Source organism: Centroberyx affinis, unplaced genomic scaffold, assembly GCF_046629955.1.
Source record: "Centroberyx affinis isolate AG114_WGS23_722 - 3 ecotype Tasmania unplaced genomic scaffold, CSIRO-AGI_Caff_v1 ptg003642l_1, whole genome shotgun sequence".
In the NCBI taxonomy this organism is placed as follows: domain Eukaryota; kingdom Metazoa; phylum Chordata; class Actinopteri; order Beryciformes; family Berycidae; genus Centroberyx; species Centroberyx affinis.
In genome coordinates this window covers 79139-100361 of record NW_027281550.1, presented here as the reverse complement: position 1 = coordinate 100361, position 21223 = coordinate 79139, and the positions used below count along the sequence as shown (strand labels likewise).

Sequence of the window (21223 nt, the reverse complement as noted above, 5' to 3'; positions counted from 1 at the left end):
ACGGTGTGGTAGTAAAGTATCCTATTCTATTCTATTCTATTCTAGTAGGCCTAGGACGTTTTAGTACTCTTTCCACCACTTAATTTTAACTTCCAGAAACGCAAGAAAGGGAGGTTTAATTAAAAGATGTTTCAGCTTAAGGAGTTTCTTCCTTTTCTTTTTAAACTTTGCTCGGCCGAAAGAACCATCAACTAACTGAATGAAGAATTGTGCAGTTTTTGAAAACCACGGCATTATAACCTTTTTACATTGACCTGTAGAGGGAGGTAATACGCCTGGAAGCGTCTAAACTACCGCAAACCTTAACGGGAAGAAGAAGAAGCGGGAAGGAAAGGTGGAGTCAGGAAAAAAAGCTTTGTGATGTCGTGCAAAATGGCGGACGGTGTATGCAAGCATGCTTGAACGAGGCCTACTTTCCGATTTTTTTCCTTTTAAAAGTCTAGTTTACAACTTTAATTGACCAACAGAAGACTCTGTGTGTATGGATGATACTATCGCGGATATATAAACTGGAGCCGAGGCTCCGTTTAGCTCTGAGGAAGAAGAAGAAGAAGAAGAAGAAGCTCCTCTCTCTTATGGATTCAGATGAATGGTTTAGCTGTGAAGCTATTGGAGCTTTGAAGGACAAAGTTTGTCAGTAAAACGTTCAGGAGGAAAAGTTCCTGTCACTGTGTGAAAATGTCTAAAGTCCAAAAGCTGAGAGCGTTGGTGAACCAGCGACTAACTGCGGCTGTTGAAGAGATATTTGGGCTGTTTGAAAGAACGATAGCAGAGTACGAGGAGGAAGCTTCTCGTTCAAAAGAGGAGATCGACCGACAACGAAAGCTGCTGGACGCTGTTTTAAATCCTGAAGTGCGGTTACACAGAGCAGGTTTGAGACATTTAAATGTTATTTTCACATAAATAATAAAATAATTCACACACATGCTATTATATTCATGTGAGCAACTGCAAAGCAGGGCAGTAGACCATGGGCGTCATCATTGTTTGCGTTGGCCAGCGGTCTGTGGGTTTCCTTCTTCTTCTGATCCACAAAAACTTGATTGTATTAAATCTAACCTAAAACCAGACCCAGCAAACATTTCGACGTCGATCAGACGTCTAATCAACGTTGGTCCTGGAGGTCGACTTGACGTCTAGTGGAGCGGCTGATATGAAAGTTTTTCTGACGTCGGTCTTTCGACCTACGTCGTTTTAACGTTTTATAGATGACATTTCAACCTAGGCTACATAAAATGTACTTTTAAGGAAAGCCACTAAATACCCACATAGGCTACTTATGAAAGAATATAGAATTAAGCTAAATTTCACATCTTTCTATGATGCCATGTAGTTTTTTTTTAATCGAATATTTTAAATCGTTAACCCATTCAGGGCATAGAGACAGTATAAATAGTACATAATACTCTTCAACAAAAGACAACATTCAGGATAGCGCTGCGCAATATATCGATATTATATCGATATCGTGATATGAGACTAGATATCGTCTTAGATTTTGGATATCGTGATATGGCATAAGTGTCTTTTCCTGGTTTTAAAGGCTGCATTACAGTAAAGTGATGTCATTTTCTGAACTTACCAGACTGTTCTAAAACAGGGAAGGAAACCCTGTCTTTGCATTTTATTTTGATCACAGTCTTGTTTTAATAAAAGTGCTTGTGACATCTCACATGTGGCTTTGACTTACAACTGAACATTTAGCCCACTTCGTGGAAAATACCGAGATATATATCGTGTATCGCCATTCTGCCTAAAAATACTGAGATATGATTTTTGGTCCATATTGCCCAGCCCCAATTCAGGATATATAGAAAACACAAAAAACATTTTGAAAATACATTTGCTTGTTTATTGAGACCCAATCCCCGTCCTCCAGTCCTTGCAGGTGCATGTTTCAGTCCTATGGCTGCTTTTTTGTTTTCTGAGGCCTTCACCTTCCATCTCTTCACAGCAGCTGGAAAAAAGGCACAACAAAAAAAAAAAAAAATTCATCTTTGCAGAACCTCTTCTGATGTTGGAGCATTTTTTGACTGAGCGGTGGAGGCGCCTGTCTGCAGCCAGGTCCTGTTGGAAATTAACGCCATGTAGCGTCCCAGGCTAAAGCGCTTTCTGTCGGCTACACCAACTCCATTTAGCTAGCTATCAGAAGCTACCACCCCCTCGCTATGAATAAAGACTTGACAATAGAGAAGAGAGGGTCCTGAAAACAACCAAAAGCTCACAGGATTAATGCACAGGAAAACTGCTTTAACACACGAACATGCAGGTTTCATTTTCCACTAAAGAACACATAGCTAGCATGCTAGCTGTGCCCCCCCCCCCCCCCCCATTGTTATTTATGAATACGAAAAAACCAGCAATCTAGGAAAAAAAAAAGCAACGTAGCCTCAATACATCAACACATCTGTGCAAATACATTTGCATTTTAAATCTAAGTGCCTTTTGTTAACTCACCTGACCTCGCTTCCCTGTCGAACTCTACGACTGATGTCACCGTTGGCGCATGCATCGGAGGCCGAAAGGATTACTTAGTGTTGATGCGCAAGGAAAAATAGTTCCTATAAAGGCAGCTAGAGGAAATGCTGGAATAAAAGATAAACCTATTTTAGCCTCTATATTGGCCATATACATGATAGCATACTGCGTTTAGAATAATAACCTTTGCGATTCATACGTAAACATTACCGTTCGTACTCATGTTACAAAATTCTATCCTTGTAATTTAATACAGTGTTTATTCGGTTAAACCACTGTAAAACAAGTTTTCCTCAAAATCACCATTCCCCGAAGATTATATGCTGTCATGTCGGCAAATGGTCGAAATAAAGTCACGTTGTGACTCGACGTCTATTAGACTTGTTGGCCTATATCTGGTGCACCACTGGGCAGGGGAAGTACAATTGCAAATTCCAATTTACACAATGTATTTATCTTAAGCTTTCCTGAATTACAACTTTTTCACTGAAAATTAAAATTGGCTCTTTGTTATTTTAACATAAAATATCCCTGCATTGTAGGCCATGTAGGCCAACAGCAACATCAAATGCAACTTAAATCATGTAGCCTACCTCCTGAAATCTTCCACTACTGAATAGGGCAACAAATCTTTGCTATAAACACCCAAATAGTGATGCGCGGGTAAACCCGAAACCCGTGGGTTGGGCCGATTGAAGATAATATTGAGAACGAACGGGCGGATTCGGATGTTGACGTGTCGGATCGCGGGTAAAAAAAACAACCTGACCCTCGCATCACTACCTCTGATGTTTTAGCTCCTGCGCTGTGCCTGTCTGAACTCACTGAGAGATCGCTGCTGCTGCTGCGGGAACAAAAAGTTGTTTTGGTCCTACCGGCTCTCCTCCTGCTGCTGTGTGACGTGAGCGATGTCGGGCTCCTCTGCGGCGCACTGCCGCAATATCGACACAGAAACCACAAAATCAAAAGTTGGTCAAATTGATCCAAATCGATCTCTAATGCGCCGATGTGTGCATCATGTCATGTTTGTCATTTGGAGATTCACAGACCAGCAGAGCAGCAGCAGCAGAGTCTGAAAGTGAAACTTAAAATTCCACAATTTGCTCCATAGGCTACTCCTGTGTTAGTAGGCTAATCCAGCTGTGATGTCATCGTAGATTGACATGTAATTCTGACAGCTGATTGGACAGATACTCTCCAGGGAGATCAGACCCACGTGGGGAGTGGGGGGGGGCACAGAACCGAATGAATCGCAGCATGCATGGGCGACCTGAACAGTGTGTGGCGAACCGAACGGTTCAGATTTTTTCCGGTATCCGTTACGCCCCTAGTGCCGACCTTATAATTATGAACTGCTACCCGGTCCTTACAGGACAGTGTTTCCCACAGAATTCAAATCTATTTGTGGTGGGTAGTGGGGGGTGGTATCTAATGTACTTCATTTTAAATAGTTCCATTTATTAAACAAATAACAAACCTGTAAATATCTAAAGTGCTCCCTTTCAATGTTGTGTCAAAGAACGTAACTTCAAAATAGAAACAGGGCCACACTGTTCTGTTTGTTGATTGCTTTTGTCTACAAGGCACAGAAGAATAGAAAAGAGGCTCCTTTACAGAAAAATCATCTTTTCTGCCCAGCTCACCTGTATCTTTACATCGTTACATTACAGCCTTTAACATTGTGACATTATCTGCTCTGTTTTACTGCTCAGCAGCTCCTCTGGTCCAGACTGTCCCTGCTCCTTCTCAGGACAAGTCCTTTGCCTTCTTTGAAAATATGTTTCTATATTAATCTGGATTGAGGGAGCAAACATTCAGAGTCAGAGTTAAGAAGGTAATATTAAGGTAAGACTGACTAGCAGCTAGACCGCGTGCTAATCTCGGAAACCCGGCTGTATTCCGAGTAACGTTAACTGTTATTTTTAGTTTTCGGGAATTCAGCCAGCTGTCTTCTTGACATGGAAAAAATAATATCCCACACGCCCGCGTGTGTCATGGGAAAACAGACGGGTCTGAATCGAATCTTGAGAAACCACATCATCTCATCCCCAGTAACAAGTTTAGGTTGACTTACAGTCACAGGTTTCCTTAATGCGTATATGTCTGTATTTCAGCTGTACCTCCAGACTTCCAGCAGCTGTTGGTCAGTAAAGAAGAGGTTCCCCCTGAGCAGCAGGAGTGGAGCCCCAGTCTGGACCAGGAGGACCCAGAGCCCCCACACATTAAAGAGGAACAGGAGGAACTCTGGACCAGTCAGGAGGGAGAGCAGCTTCAAGGGCTGGAGGAGGCTGATATAACCAAGTTCCCATCCACTCCTGTTCCTGTGAAGAGTGAAGATGATGAAGAGAAACCTCAATCCTCACAGCTTCATCAAAGCCAAACTGAGGAGAACAGAGAGGCAGAGCCTCTAGCCAGCAGCTCAACTGAACAGATGAAAACAGAAGCTGATGGAGAGGACTGTGGAGTATCAGAACCAGCCAGGAACTTAGATCCAGCTAGTGATTTACAACCAATTTGTGATGGAAACACTTCAGACTCTTCTGAACCTGAGACTGATGACAGTGATGATGATTGGATGGAAACTAGTGAACCTCAGCCAGGTTCAGACTCACGGCAAAACAGTGAAGTACTTGGGAAGAAACACTTTAGTTGCTCAGTTTGTGGTAAAAGATTTGACCGCAAGGGAACTGTACTGATTCACATGAGAGTCCACACAGGTGAGAAACCATTTAATTGCTCAGTCTGTGGTAAAAGTTTTGGTTATAAAGGACACTTGAAGGTACACATGAGAATCCACACAGGAGAGAAACCATTTAAATGCTCAGTCTGTGGTAAAAGTTTTCGTCAAAATAAACACTTGACAACACACATGAGAGTCCACACAGCAGAGAAACCATTTAATTGCTCAGTCTGTGGCAAAGGTTTTGGTTGTAAAGAATACCTCATGGGACACATGGCAATCCACACAGGAGAGAAACATTTTCATTGCTCCGTCTGTAGTAAAAGTTTTGGTTCTAAAATACAATTGATTTTTCATATGAGAAGCCACACAGGAGAGAAACCATTTAATTGCTCAGTCTGTCATAAACGTTTTACTCAAAATAAACACTTGAAGTTACACATGAGCCTCCACACAGGAGAGAAACCATTTAAATGCTCAATCTGTGACAAAAGTTTTGGCTGTAAAGAATACTTGACGAAACACATGAGAATCCACACAGGAGAGAAAACATTTAAGTGCTCAGTCTGTGATAAAAGTTATATGCAAAATAAACACTTGAAATTACACATGAGAATCCACACAGGAGAGAAACCATTTCAATGTTCAATCTGTGGTAAAAGTTTTACTCAAAATGAACACTTGACTCCACATATGAGAAGCCACACAGGAGAGAGACCATTTAATTGCTCAGTCTGTGGTAAAAGTTTTACTCAAAATAAACACTTGAAATTACACATGAGCATCCACACAGGAGAGAAACCATTTAAGTGCTCAGTCTGTGGTAAAAGTTTTGGTTGTAAAGGATACTTGACGAGACACGTGAGAGTTCACACAGGAGAGAAACCATTTAATTGCTCAGTCTGTGGTAAAGGTTTTGGTTACAAAGTACAATTGATGACACACATGAGAGTCCACACAGGAGAGAAACCATTTAATTGCTCAGTCTGTGGTAAAAGTATCGGTCATCAAAGAAACTTGAAGAGACACATGAGAGTCCACATAGGAGAGTGACCATTTACTTTCTCAGTTTGTTTTGTGTGTGTGTGTATTAATGATATAATTCTGTTCTATGGTTGATTGTTGTTTAGTTGGATCTAGTTAGGCTCAATCTATGTAAAGTTCTTTGAGACATGCATGTGATGAAGGGCTATAGAAATACACAAACTTGAACTTGTTGTAAAAATGTTCAGCCAGATTGGAACATTAAGTTTACACATTTACACAACTGGTAGCTCCAGCTCAACTTTTGCACACCTGATTCAGTTAGGGTGTCATGAGAGGCGGTGGCCCTAAATTGAATCAGGTTTGCAACAGTGCAGTTGCAGGACAGATGGCATTTGAGGACTGGGCTGAGAAACTCTGCAGTAGGTGATCGCTCACCTGGCCCACTTGAAAAAGCTCCTGCAGTCTACCATTCGACCACCAGTGGCAGCAGCGAGCGCATTGCTCAGAAGCGCAGTACCAGCAACTAAGTCCCGCTGTCTGTCGGCCATGGTTAATTCAGTTACAATGAAAATATTGGGCATAATTCTACACATCTTTAACTACATTTTAAAATGTATTTGTGCATAGAAGATGTAACGCATCCCAGCGCTGCGTAAGTAGACAAGTGAGGGATTACGTGCATCTGTTTGGGTGAAGTGAAAGTGAAATTCAGTGTCGTTGGAGATCTCTCCGACTTTTGTAGGGAGAATTCTTAATGGAGGAGGACAAAACCCTTTGGGAGAGACAACAACCAATACGGCCAAAGGGCCCTGTATCAGGGCTACAGCAGGGGAAGCTGCAGAGCTGCTGGTTGAGCTGAACGCAGTAACACCACAGTAAACTGGCATTCCCATGTCAGTTTCATTTCACTCATTTACAGGTAGTTTTGAAGCTCCTCTTTATAGATATAGTGAACCTGGAGTTTTGTTTTTCACCATTTACGTTCAGTCTTTCAGCATTCTTTTTTCCGTTGTTTTACAGACACAGGATTTCTCCAGGGTTCTTTTTGCTTACCAGAGATTTTCACCTTAACTGGTGCAATGTCATCAATGGCTGAAAAATAAAACTGAAATAAAGACTATTTTGCCATCATCCAATTCAGTGTTCTCTTTAATGATACATGCAGCATGGAGAGAAATGCACAGCACAAAAGTACTGGTACAGTTCTCTGACAGGGAGTTACTTCAACAAAGCTTATATGGACATGGCCACACATTTCCTAGACAAAATGTCTCCTAGACAAGGCAACAACAAAGATGACATCACTATTCCAGGAATGAACAGCACATCTCAGGATCACTGTCTCGGGAACGCATCGCACCTGTCCTTCTAATTCTGAACATAATTACACATAGACCCATGAAGTAAGAAAGCAGTTATTGTAGCCTAAAACGGAGGCATACAATGCAACCTTTTCTCCACAGTTCCCCCCTTTGAGCCTGTAAGGTCTCACATTCATCCTGTACAGATTTGCCGTGGAACTCTTTACAATAGCAACTGTGGTAAACATTCTAAGGCAACTAGGCGATTTGGAAAGGAAAATGATTAAGTAAAAGAATGATTGAAGTGTATTACAAATTAATTAAACTCACCAGTATGTCTTGTGAGCCCCGTCTATCACCCAAAGGACTGACAATTATACCCAAAATAAGTTTAGATAAAAAAGACAGAGGTCGCAATACATAAAGGCCCGCACTGGCCAAACCTCTCCTCCCACCCTTGACAAGGGAAGAGTAAAAGACACAGTGGGTAGCTACACTGGACTAAAATCACACAATTAGGACAAAAACCCTCAAAATGATTGAGGGGGAAAAATCCCAAATGAGGCAATACTCTTTACAAGCCACTGGTGTCTTGGCAGAAAGAACATACATAGTCATGGTTGGGGAGAATGTCATCAGGATAATCATTATATACTTTAGAAGTGCCAAAGGCTGCATGATGCATTCTAATCAGTGCCCCATATACTGTATGTTGATTCCTTGGAGGAGATCAGTGGAGAGATTCTTTTGATTGTCAGCTCTCTTCTTTCTGTGGAGCGGAAGAGGTGTGTCGCGGTCATCAGTGTTTATTGTGAACATTGAAGATCCCTTGATGCTCAGAGGTTCCCACGGGAACCACCAGGAGGGCTGGAACAATGATGAACACCATGGCCAGAAGACACCCTAGGATCTGCATGGGTGCAAGAGCTCCGTCTACAGATTTCCGTCAAAAGTGAATTATTTGTTCTATAGTCTGTTTATTTTTATTTTTATTTTTTTTTTTTTACCGCTAATAGATCCTCTTATCCATTACGCGTGTTGCTGCGCGACTTGCGATTGGTCAGTTTCAGTTGACTCTGCCACCGCATTTCCGCTTTTCGCTTTGTATACGATTAAACGGCAAGGGAAAGAGACGCTCGTTGTTCCAGACATCAACGCTTGTTCCAGCTTCCCGCCGTTGTATAATGCATCGATTTATACGTCTATTTTCTCCAAAATAATCAAAGGTATGGCAATTTTATTTAATGTGCACTTATTTTGCTGTAGGGATCCCGGTATTAAACGGGCCCCGGGGCTAAATTATTAAAGGCCGTAGTATTGATAAGCTCCGACGTTACCGGTTCTTTTATCAGTACTTTTTTTTAACGTTTTGGTGTAATTTATTATCACGATGCAGCCTCTCTCTGCTCTCTGTGTCGGGGCTGAGCTCCTCCTCCCACACACACACACACACACACACACACACACGCGGAGCGGACAGCAGCAGAGAGGCCGCGGTGGAGACAGTGAACCAGGTGAAGTGAAAGATAAAGTTTTACTTGAGTTGACGACAACTACGCTCGTTACTGTAAGTGCAATAAACCTTCACGAGTAAAAAGCCAATACTTTATCAATACACCTGTTCAACAAGCATAAACATGTAGAAAAGCGATATTTCAATCTGCTCTGTCTGCAGTCTTTCATCCGCTGCTGTTATGTTTTACAGACGCACAGCGCGCTAGCTCGGCTTATAGCGAATTGTTACAAACAAGCTAAAACAAAAGCTGTCTGTAAATTGTTTAGCTTCGTTTGCCACGTATCTTAAAATTTGGCAGATTCTTGTAAACTTTTCTGCCGGCTGAGACAAAGCAGCCCTCCTCCCTCTACCAGCGGTACCTGCATCAGCAGAGGGAGGAGGACAGAGGACAGAGGACAGGATGAATGACAGATACTGACTGATGTCTGTTCTTCATTCTTTCTAAACTTCATTCAGTATTGTGATGTCAGGAATATTATTTATTTTATTGACATTTTAGATTTGTTTCCTGTGATATAGTGACTTTGCTGTTGTAAACATTACTGTTGCTGCTCTAGAAACAACATTTAGTTATATTTAAAATATAAATGAATTGTAATCCTGTTATGAATTTATTCTTTTTTAAAATAATATATTTTTAAAAAAGCAATTATTTAGTAATGAAAAAGAACCGATAAGAGTATCGCTAAAGAACCAAACCGATCAGGAGTATCAATAAGAGTAGTAGTATCGATAAAATCCTAACGCTACCCATCCCTATTGCATACACAACCTGGACACCAGTAAAAAAAAGTTCAGTCAAAAATTGTTTTCTCACCAGCACCCATGCATCTGGTCCTCCCGCTGCCTGTGGGGTCGGAACCTTGTTGCAGTTCCTTGGATCCATGTTGGTTTGCCTGCTACCTTCACACCCGGATCACTGGTCAGCAGCAGCTGGAAGAGACCTTTCCACAAAGGGGACAAACAAGAAGATCTGCCTATTGATTTAATTAGTACTTAATCTCCTGGCTGGAAAGGATGTTTTGAACCCTCCGCCACTGGTAGAACTGCTGGTGCAACCTGTGAATGGAAAAGACTCAATTGTTTAGTTAGTGCAGACATATAGTCACTTCATCTGTCCATTGCAGAGTCACCTGTTCTGGGGTCAGAGGAGGGGAGGACCCTGTGGACATTGGTCGACCCATGAGGATTTCATGAGGAGACAGTCCTGTCTGTCGTCCTGTTGGGAGAAGATCTTAGAGACAGTAGTACAAGAGGCAGGGCATCTGGCCATTTAAGCCCCGTCTCAGCTTACCAATTCTCTGCTTCAAAGCTTCCGTTCACACGTTCTACCAATCCTGAAGCCTCGGGATGATATGCCGTGTGTAGTTGCCAGCTCATTCCTAGAACTTTACACAACTCCTTGATGATTGAACGAGTGAAATGAGTTCCTCTGTCACTGTTTAAGGATCTCGGGATGCCAAACCTGAGAATGATTTGGGTTACCAGTAGCTTGACTACTGACTTGGCATCACATTTCTTAGAGGGCATTGCCTCTACCCATTTTGAAAACATATCTACACAGACAAGAATATACTTATACCCTTGAGCACTTGGCATATTTACATAGTCTATTTGCATATTTACAAAAGGCCCTGACGGTATTGGCAAATGACTGGTTTTGTCACAGCCTTAGGTTGCCCTACGTTATGTTGCTGACACACCATACACCTAGCACTAAAATCAGCTGTTAGTGTGGTTATGCCTGGTGCGAACCATTGTGCCTGAATAATATGATTCATCCCCCCTGATCCTACATGTGAAGGGCCGTGGGTTAGGCGGACCAGAGCAAGGAGGAGAGAACGTGGACAAACAGGTCGACCGTCAGGGTGGAGCCACAGGCCAGACTCCGAAGGCTGGCAACTGTTTTACTGAGAGTAAATCAGAAAGTAAAAGGCTACAGGGAAAGCTAATGACTGGGCCTCAAACTCTGATTGTGGGTGACTTTGCTGTAAAAGATGTAAAAACCATGCGCAGTTAAAACACCAAAATACTCTGCTTTCCCAAGGATATGGGGCCTCATGTATAAAAGACTGCGCAGCTTTCATACTGAAAGATGGCGTACTCACAAAATTTGAAAAGTACGTACGCACAAAAATCTCCACATGTATCACTTGCCAAAAGTAAGATTAAAAGAAGAATGTTTGTCTTACAACCTTCTTTGACTAAATTTGACTATGCATTTCCCAGATACCCCAAACAATAAATAAGTAAACACTACACCTGAATACATATGAATTTACTAGTGAAAAGGCCAGAACACATCATAAATAAGTTAATTTCTTTGGGAGCAACAATTCAAACAGCAAAGTTCAACACAGCGAGTTTAGTGTATGAGTAAACTCGAATGAATGAATTAAATAAAAATTCAATAGCTGTTAAATAAATTAATAAACAAAAATGTTAGGTATTTATTCATTGATTGATTTATTTTTGAAATTATGAATTTATTTACGCATCTCTATAAATATAACCACATTCATTTTTACCAATTATTAATTCATTTATTTATTTATTCCTTTATTTGTTATTGCATTTATTTATTTATGTATTTATGTATTCATTGATTCATTCATGTATTCATTCTTTTATTTCTTTATGTGTTATTGCATTATTTATTTATTGATTCATTCACTGATTCCTTAATAATATGATAGATCTGGCCCTCCATAGTATTCCTGCCTCCATCGTTTCCAAAAGGTGTCGAAGGCAAGACCTTGTACTTGCTTCCACTGCTTTCCATACTGGATGGGAGTATTACTCTCAGGTGCTGCAGGAGGATTAGGTGGAGGGTTGACCTTTTGAGAAGAGGAAGAAGAAGAAGAAGAAGAAGAAGAAGAGGAAGAAGAAGAAGCATGGCAGGAGAAAGGACTGCTGGCATCTCTGGGTCTACTGATACTGGTGCCAGAGGCCTTGCATTTATGACATGACTTCGGCCATAAAGGTGCTCAAAACCTAAATGAGTTACGCACATGTGACCGGCTTGCAGCATCATCCCATCCAAACTACGTCTGGCAATCCCGATCATTCTTTCCCATGAACCGCCCATATGTGATGCATGAGGGGGATTGGATGTCCATGTGCACTCATTGGGCCTCATGCAAGAACCACTCGTACGGACAGATTCGTTCTTAAATCTCTCGTACGAGCGATTTAAGAGAACTTGCCGCATTCGCCAATTTTCTCGTATTTAGAATTTTCTCTTAGAGACAAACAAAATGTAGGAGCGGTCCAGACCTGTCGTACGAGTCACGTACAATCAACCTGCCGTTCTCCAAAGCAAAAAAAAACCTTTGTTGTCGACTAATCTCTGTCACTTTGAAGAAATGTTGAGTTTGAAAATATAAATGACACTGTAAAGTAATGTATAATCATGTTGAGATTAACCAGTACAGTGATTATAATCATAGGAAAAATAGCAAGGGAGCACTGATGGCTTTTTCAAAAGAAGGTAGTGCATAATTTATTTTACCAGAGCCGCATAAAATCTCATAAGTATCCATGTAACCCACATGGATCCATGTGGGTTACATGGTAGCCTATAAGTGCACTCAATACCAGTGTTGGGCAAGTTACTGAAAATTAGTAATTAGTTACAGTTACTAGTTACTTCTCTCAAAAAGTAATTGAATTACTTTACCAATTACTTGGTATTTACTGCATAATAAAAGTAATTAGTTACTAGGGAAAGTAACTTTTGCGTTACTTTTAAATGTCTGCTTCAATTCTCTTATTACACATAGCTATATTATTTTAGTGTTGCTGTGGCACAGTGGGACACATTTGGTGCATTACTCATAAGACAATCATAGTGTATTATATAGTTATGTTATATAATCATGATATACTTTCCAGAAAAAAATACACAATATTAATGGGTTACTTTATTTATTGACATTGTTGACAGTAGTTTCATTCACAGGCTTTTACTAACGCAAAATATTACACACATCACATTGCTGACATCATCAAGGGACCATATGATGGGATAGCAGAGGAGGGTTGTGTGTAGGTTGGACTAAATGTATGTTGTTTATATGTTGCAGTATTTATTGTTTGAGAGCAACATCTGTTTAACTGTATGTATTAGATCCATATGTATGTACATTATATTATAAATTATTATATATATATGACAAATGAATGTTTTCTCATAATTATATTTTCTTTGCTGTTGTTGTTGTCGTCACTCAATGGTGATTAGAGCCTGGACCTAAACGTGTGAATAGCCCTCTAGAGAGCAAGATATAGGCAGTGTGGTGGTATTATTATGGTGTTTGTTATGGTTATGGTGTTGTTATGTTATGTTATTTGTTATGGTGTTGGGGGCATGGTGTTTTTGGGGACTATCTCAACCCCCCCCCCCCCTCACACCAGAGTTAGGCTACATAACAATACATGCATTTTATTGTGTGTATTTAATTGTGTGCCATATTTAAGCTACTGGCTTCCTAAATTTCCTCCGGGATTAATAAAAGTATCTATCTATCTATCTATCTATCTATCTATCTATCTATCTATCTATCTATCTATCTAATGCTTACTATTGCAAAACAAATTTCCCTGTGTGATAGTAAAGTATTCTGTTATGTTCTATTCTAGTAGGACTTGGACATTTTAGCTTCCAAGAAACACAGTAAAGAACGGGAGGTTTAATTAAAAGATGTTAAACATTTAGGAGTTTCTTTCTTTTCTTTTTAAACTTTGCTCGGCCGAAAGAACCATCAAATAACTGAAAAGAATTGTGCGGTTTTTGAAAACCACGGCATTATAACCTTTTTACATTGACCTGTAGAGGGAGGTAATACGCCTGGAAGCGTCTAAACTACCGCAAACCTTAACGGGAAGGAAAGGTGGAGTCAGAAAAAAAGCTTTGTGACGTCGCGCAAAATGGCGGACGGTGTATGCAAGCATGCATGAGCGAGGACTACTTCCCGATTTGTTTCCTTTCAAAAGTCTAGTTTACAACTTTAACTGACCAACAGAAGACTCTGTATGTATGGATGATATTATCACGGAGAAAGAAGCTGGAGCCGAGGCTCCATTTAGCTCTGAGGAAGAAGAAGAAGAAGAAGAAGAAGCTCCTCTCTCTTATGGATTCAGATGAATGTTTTAGCTGTGAAGCTATTGGAGGTTTGAAGGACAAAGTTTGTCAGTAAAACGTTCAGGAGGAAAAGTTCCTGTCACTGTGTGAAAATGTCTAAAGTCCAAAAGCTGAGAGCGTTGGTGAACCAGCGACTAACTGCGGCTGTTGAAGAGATATTTGGGCTGTTTGAAAGAACGATAGCAGAGTACGAGGAGGAAGCTTCTCGTTCAAAAGAGGAGATCGACCGACAACGAAAGCTGCTGGACGCTGTTTTAAATCCTGAAGTGCGGTTACACAGAGCAGGTTTGTGAGCAGCTACAAAGCAGGACAGTAGACCATGGGCGTCACCATTGTTTGCAGACACAATTTGACCAGCAGTCTGTGGGTTTCCTTCTATTTCTGATCCACAAAAGGAGATTTTATTAATCCTAAAACCAGAGCTCCAGAGTGTTACCATGTTACTTTTTTTATCCCCGCGACAGCAGCGACTCTATGAGTCGCTTTGTGGTCGGTCTATGTTCACCATTTTACCATTTTATGTGTTTAAGTGGGTAAAAGTGTGGCAGGCAGTTAACTTAGATTGCAGACTCTCAATCGAGACAACAGAGTACGATTCCCAGCTAGCATGCTAGCTATGTGGTCTTTAGTGGAAAATGAAACCTGCATGTTCGTGTGTTAAAGCAGTTTTCCTGTGCATTAATCCTGTGAGCTTTTGGTTGTTTTCAGGACCCACTCTTCTCTATTGTCAAGTCTTTATTCATAGCGAGGGGGTGGTAGCTTCTGATAGCTAGCTAAATGGAGTTGGTGTAGCCGACAGAAAGCGCTTTAGCCTGGGACGCTAGATCCCAGGTTCAGATTTTTTCCGGTATCCGTTACGCCCCTAGTGCCGACCTTATAATTATGAACTGCTACCCGGTCCTTACAGGACAGTGTTTCCCACAGAATTCAAATCTATTTGTGGTGGGTAGTGGGGGGTGGTATCTAATGTACTTCATTTTAAATAGTAACTAACTGACTAGCAGCTAGACCGCGTGCTAATCTCGGAAACCCGGCTGTATTCCGACTAACGTTGACTGTCAGTTTTAGTTTTCGGGAATTCAGCCAGCCGTCTTCTTGGCATGGAAAAAATAATATCCCACACGCCTGCGTGTGTCATGGGAGAACAGACGGGTCTGAATCGAATCTTGAGAAACCACATCATCCCATCCCCAGTAAAAAGTTTAGGTTGACTTACAGTCACAGTTTTCCTTAATGTGTATATGTCTGTATTTCAGCTGTACCTCCAGACCTCCAGCAGCTGTTGGTCAGTGAAGAAGAGGTTCCCCCTGAGCAGCAGGAGTGGAGCCCCAGTCTGGACCAGGAGGACCCAGAGCCCCCACACATTAAAGAGGAACAGGAGGAACTCTGGACCAGTCAGGAGGGAGAGCAGCTTCAAGGGCTGGAGGAGGCTGATATCACCAAGTTCCCATCCACCTCTGTCCCTGTGAAGAGTGAAGAGGATGAAGAGAAACCTCAGTCCTCACAGCTTCATCAAAGCCAAACTGAGGAGAACAGAGAGGCAGAGCCTCTAGCCAGCAGCTCAACTGAACAGATGAAAACAGAAGCTGATGGAGAGGACTGTGGAGTATCAGAACCAGCCAGGAACTTAGATCCAGCTAGTGATTTACAACCAACTAGTGATGGAAACACTTCAGACTCTTCTGAACCTGAGACTGATGACAGTGATGATGATTGGATGGAAACTAGTGAACCTCAGCCAGGTTCAGACTCACGGCAAAACAGTGAAGTTCTTGGGAAGAAACACTTTAGTTGCTCAGTTTGTGGTAAAAGATTTGACCGCAAGGGAACTGTACTGATTCACATGAGAGTCCACACAGGTGAGAAACCATTTAATTGCTCAGTCTGTGGTAAATGTTTTGGTCAAAATAAACACAACGATACACATGAGATCCCACACAGGAAAGTGACCATTTAAGTTGGTGGAGTTGGTGTAGCCGACAGAAAGCGCTTTAGCCTGGGACGCTAGATGGCGTTAATTTCCAACAGGACCTGGCGCCTCCACCGCTCAGTCAAAAAATGCTCCAGCATCAGAAGAGGCTCTGCAAAGATGAATATTATAATTTTTTTTGTTGTGCCTTTTTTCCAGCTGCTGTGAAGAGATGGAAGGTGAAGGACACGGAAAACAAAAAAGCAGCCATAGGACTTTATTTTCAATGTTTTTTTGTGTTTTCTTTATATCCTGAATGCGGTCTTAATAATATTATTTTAGCCTCTATATTGGCCATATACATGATAGCATACTGCGCTTAGAATAATAACCTTTGCGATTCATGCGTAAACATTACCGTTCGTACTCATGTTACAAAATTCTATCCTTGTAATTTAATACAGTGTTTATTCGGTTAAACCACTGTAAAACAAGTTTTCCTCAAAATCACCATTCCCCGAAGATTATATGCTGTCATGTCGGCAAATGGTCGAAATAAAGTCACGTTGTGACTCGACGCAGTTGGAGGAAATTTGGAGTTGGAGGAAAACAGCACGGTTGAGGATATTGGCTGTATTCGGCCGCTTCACATCTAGAACGATTAACTGTAATGGTAATGGTACGACTTTAACATACGGTGCAGTAAGAACAGGGAAGCTGTCATATATTGCAAGACGAATGCGAGTACCGTTGATGGAACTTGCAGGACTTACCTGGTGGTTCGTGCGCATGGTCCGAGTTAGACAGTAGTTACAGTTACATCTCCCAAGAGGTATCATTCAGTTTCTTTTATTATTATCAGTACCGACTAGGTGTGTAACGGTCCAGAAAACTCACGGTTCGGTTCCTGTCGCGGCTTTGGGGTCACTGTTTCGGTTCGGTATATTGGCCTATATCTGGTGCACCACTGGGCAGGGGAAGTACAATTGCAAATTCCAATTTACACAATGTATTTATCTTAAGTTTTCCTGAATTAAAACTTTTTCACCGAAAATTAAAGTTCAGCATACCTAAATCAACAGACTTTCTTTCAAAAGTAAAGTAAATACTACTGAGTCTTTGTTGTTTTAACATAAAATATCCCTGCATTGTAGGCCATGTAGGCCAACAGCAACATAAAATGCAACTTAAATCATGTAGCCTACCTCCTGAAATCTTCCACTACTGAATAGGGCTACAAATCTTTGCTAGAAACACCCAAATAATGATGCGCGGGTAAACCCGAAACCCGTGGGTTGGGTCGATTGAAGATAATATTGAGAACGAACGGGCGGATTCGGATGTTGACGTGTCGGATCAGGCGGTCGCGGGTTAAAAAAAAAAACCTGACCCTCGCATCACTACCTCTGATGTTTTAGCTCCTGCGCTGTGCCTGTCTGAACTCACTGAGAGATCGCTGCTGTTGCCACAGAAACCACAAAGTCAAAAGTTGGTCAAATTGATCCAAATCGATCTCTAATGCGCCGATGTGTGCATCATGTCATGTTTGTCATTTGGAGATTCACAGACCAGCAGAGCAGCAGCAGCAGAGTCTGAAAGTGAAACTTAAAATTCCACAATTTGCTCCATAGGCTACTCCTGTGTTAGTAGGCTAATCCAGCTGTGATGTCATCGTAGATTGACATGTAATTCTGACAGCTGATTGGACAGATACTCTCCAGGGAGATCAGACCCACGTGGGGAGTGGGGGGGGCATAGAACCGAATGAACCGCAGCATGCATGGGCGACCTGAACAGTGTGTGGCGAACCGAACGGTTCAGATTCTTTCCGGTATCCGTTACGCCCCTAGTGCCGACCTTATAATTATGAACTGCTACCCGGTCCTTACAGGACAGTGTTTCCCACAGAATTCAAATCTATTTGTGGTGGGTAGTGGGGGGTGGTATCTAATGTACTTAATTTTAAATAGTTCCATTTATCAAACAAATAACTAACCTGTATATATCTAAAGTGCAGCTAGACCGCATGCTAGTCTCGGAAACCCGGCTGTATTCCGAGTAACGTCAACTGTTAGTTTTAGTTTTCGGGAATTCAGCCAGCCGTCTTCTTGGCATGGAAAAAATAATATCCCACACACCTGCGTGTGTCATGGGAGGAGAACAGATGGGTCTGAATCGAATCTTGAGAAACCACATCATCCCATCCCCAGTAACAAGTTTAGGTTGACTTACAGTCACAGTTTTCCTTAATGTGAATATGTCTGTATTTCATTTGTACCTCCAGACCTCCAGCAGCTGTTGGTCAGTGAAGAAGAGGTTCCCCCTGAGCAGCAGGAGTGGAGCCCCAGTCTGGACCAGGAGGACCCAGAGCCCCCACACATTAAAGAGGAACAGGAGGAACTCTGGACCAGTCAGGAGGGAGAGCAGCTTCAAGGGCTGGAGGAGGCTGACATCACCAAGTTCCCATTCACTGCTGTCCCTGTGCAGAGTGAAGATGATGAAGAGAAACCTCAGTCCTCACAGCTTCATCAAAGCCAAACTGAGGAGAACAGAGAGGCAGAGCCTCTAGCCAGCAGCTCAACTGAACAGATGAAAACAGAAGCTGATGGAGAGGACTGTGGCGTATCAGAACCAGCCAGGAACTTAGATCCAGCTAGTGATTTACAACCAACTAGTGATGGAAACACTTCAGACTCTTCTGAACCTGAGACTGAAGACAGTGATGACGATTGGATGGAAACTAGTGAACCTCAGTCAGGCTTAGACTCACAGAAAAACAGTGAAGTACTTGGGAAGAAACGCTTTAGTTGCTCAGTTTGTGGTAAAAGATTTGACCGCAAGGGAACTGTGCTGATTCACATGATAGTACATACAGGTGAGAAACCATTTAATTGCTCAGTCTGTGGTAAAAGTTTTGGTTATAAAGGACACTTGAAGGCACACATGAGAATCCACACAGGAGAGAAACCATTTAAATGCTCAGTCTGTGGTAAAAGTTTTCGTCAAAATAAACACTTGAAGACACACATGAGCAACCACACAGGAGAGAAACCATTTAATTGCTCAGTCTGTGGCAAAGGTTTTGGTTGTAAAGAATACTTGACGAGACACATGAGAATCCACACAGGAGAGAAGCCATTTCATTGCTCAGTCTGTAGTAAAAGTTTTGGTTCTAAAATACAGTTGATTATACATATGAGAAGCCACACAGGAGAGAAACCATTTCATTGCTCAATCTGTGATAAAAGTTATACGCAAAATATACACTTGAAGTTACACATGAAAGTCCACACAGGAGAGAAACCATTTAATTGCTCAGTCTGTGGTAAAGGTTTTAGTAAAAATGAACTTTTGACTTCACACATGAGAAGCCACACAGGAGAGAAACCATTTAAATGCTCAGTCTGTGATAAACGTTATACGCAAAATAAAGACTTGAAGATACACATGAAAAGCCACACAAGAGAGAAACCATTTAATTGCTCAGTCTGTGGTAAAAGTTTTCGTCAAAATGAACACTTGACGACACACATGAGAATCCACACAGGAGAGAAACCATCTAATTGCTCAGTCTGTGGTAAAAGTTTTAGTCATAAAAGAAACATGAAGAGACACATGAAAGTCCACACAGGAGAGTGACCATTTAACTGCTCAGTTTGTGTTGTGTGTGTTTATTAATGATAATGATTAATTCTGTTCTATGGTTGATTGTTAATTAGTTGGATCTAGTTAGGCTCATTCTATGTAAAGTTCTTTGAGACATGCATGTGATGAAGGGCTATAGAAATAAACAAACTTGAACTTGTGGTAAAATTATCATCCAGAGTGGAACAATAAGTTTACACATTCACACAACTTGTAGCTCCAGCTCAACTTTTGCACACCTGATTCAGTTAGGGTGTCATGAATCTCTGAACCCATCGTCTATCGGTCTGATCGATTAGACTCTGGGGGCGACGGCCAATATTTGGGGGTTTCCGGTGTAGCCAGCGGACATCCGGGCCAAGACTTCCTCTTCCGTGCGCCGGTCATTGTTTACAGTCCGATTAGCAACTTGAGACACGAGAATGGAGTCGGAGTTGAGAGAAAACGTCTCATATGCAGATATCTGTTTATAGAGATTAGCTGAAATGTCGTCCGGACCTAAAACAGCTACACAAAGTATCGATGTTTGTGTTTTGTGTGGAGAAACGTTCGACTCTCCCGTCTCAAGTCGCTAATCACACTGTAAACAATGACCGGCGCACGGAAGAGGAAGTCTTGGCCCGGATGTCCGCTGGCTGCACCGGAAACCCCCAAATATTGGCCGTCGCTCCCAGAGTCTAATCGATCAGACTGATAGACGTTGGGTTCCGAGATCGGGGTGTCATGAGAGGGGGTGGCCCTAAATTGAATCAGGTGTGCAACAGTGCAGTTGCAGGACAGATGGCGTTTGAGGACTGGGCTGAGAAACTCTGCTGTAGGTGGTTGCTGGCATTTTGTTTTCCGTTTATCATTTATTTCTTTTATTTATGTTTTACCTATTTTATCTCTATCTTTCTTTCTTTAATGTAATTTTAAATAGTTGTGGTGTGTGGCCCTGAGCAAGTTGACTTAGGAGGATTTTTATGTATTTTTTTCTCTTTTATTTGAAGCACATTGTATTTGCCTTGTATATGAAATGTGCTATATAAAAATAAGTTTGCCTTGCCTTGCCTTGCGGCCATTGTGTAGGTTGCTTCACATCTATGACAGGGTGTGTCCTTGTTTCAATATCGCCATCGTTTTGCCACTTTTTCAATCCCGATACATTTTAGGTCCTCCACCATGTGCCCACTCTATAAAGTGGCGGGCTACAGGAAATGTCATATCTCCACTTTTTATGCTACAGGCTTTAGTTTACGGGACGTTTGACCAACATACTATATTTTGCACTGGCAAAATAAAATGTCTCACTTGGGTGATATTACACGTGATTGGATAGTTAATTTTGTACTTGGTGTGTCTGCAATGGAAATAAAGTAATCTGCTATAGAATTATTTATGTGTGGAGTGCAACCATTTTCATTCAATAGCCTAAAGACGACAGGCTAGAAATAGTATAGTAGTACTTTATTGATTTTAACTTTAGGTGGTGGATAGGACCAGAAATGGTAGTAGTACTCAGATACACCTGCTGTCTTCCCCTCAGCAAACCACTGGTCAGACTATGGAATCTATCTATCCAGCA

The 21223-nt window shown here is 41.6% G+C and overlaps 1 protein-coding gene across 2 annotated transcripts; it reads left to right on the top strand.

Moving 5' to 3' along the window:
* Positions 1-557: 557 nt before the first annotated feature.
* LOC139661894 (zinc finger protein ZFP2-like) lies at positions 558-20198 on the top strand. Of its 2 annotated transcripts, XM_071540467.1 has the most exons (3): positions 558-871; positions 4593-6206; positions 18302-20198. In XM_071540467.1, the coding sequence occupies exons 1-3, from the start codon at positions 679-681 to the stop codon at positions 19651-19653; spliced, it is 3159 nt and encodes a 1052-aa protein (XP_071396568.1). In that variant the 5' UTR covers positions 558-678; the 3' UTR covers positions 19654-20198. The 2 variants fall into 2 exon arrangements, with proteins under 2 accessions (XP_071396568.1, XP_071396569.1); XM_071540468.1 differs by lacking the exon at positions 18302-20198 and having other exon boundaries at positions 4593-7197.
* Positions 20199-21223: the final 1025 nt, after the last annotated feature.

Coding starts and splice junctions, on each gene's coding strand:
- LOC139661894 (XM_071540467.1), top strand. CDS start 679: ATGTCTAAAGTCCAAAAGCTGAGAGCGTTGGTGAACCAGCGACTAACT. Junction 872..4,592: donor AGTGCGGTTACACAGAGCAG/GTTTGAGACATT, acceptor TCTGTATTTCAG/CTGTACCTCCAGACTTCCAG. Junction 6,207..18,301: donor CATGAGAGTCCACATAGGAG/AGTGACCATTTA, acceptor TACCTCCAGACC/TCCAGCAGCTGTTGGTCAGT.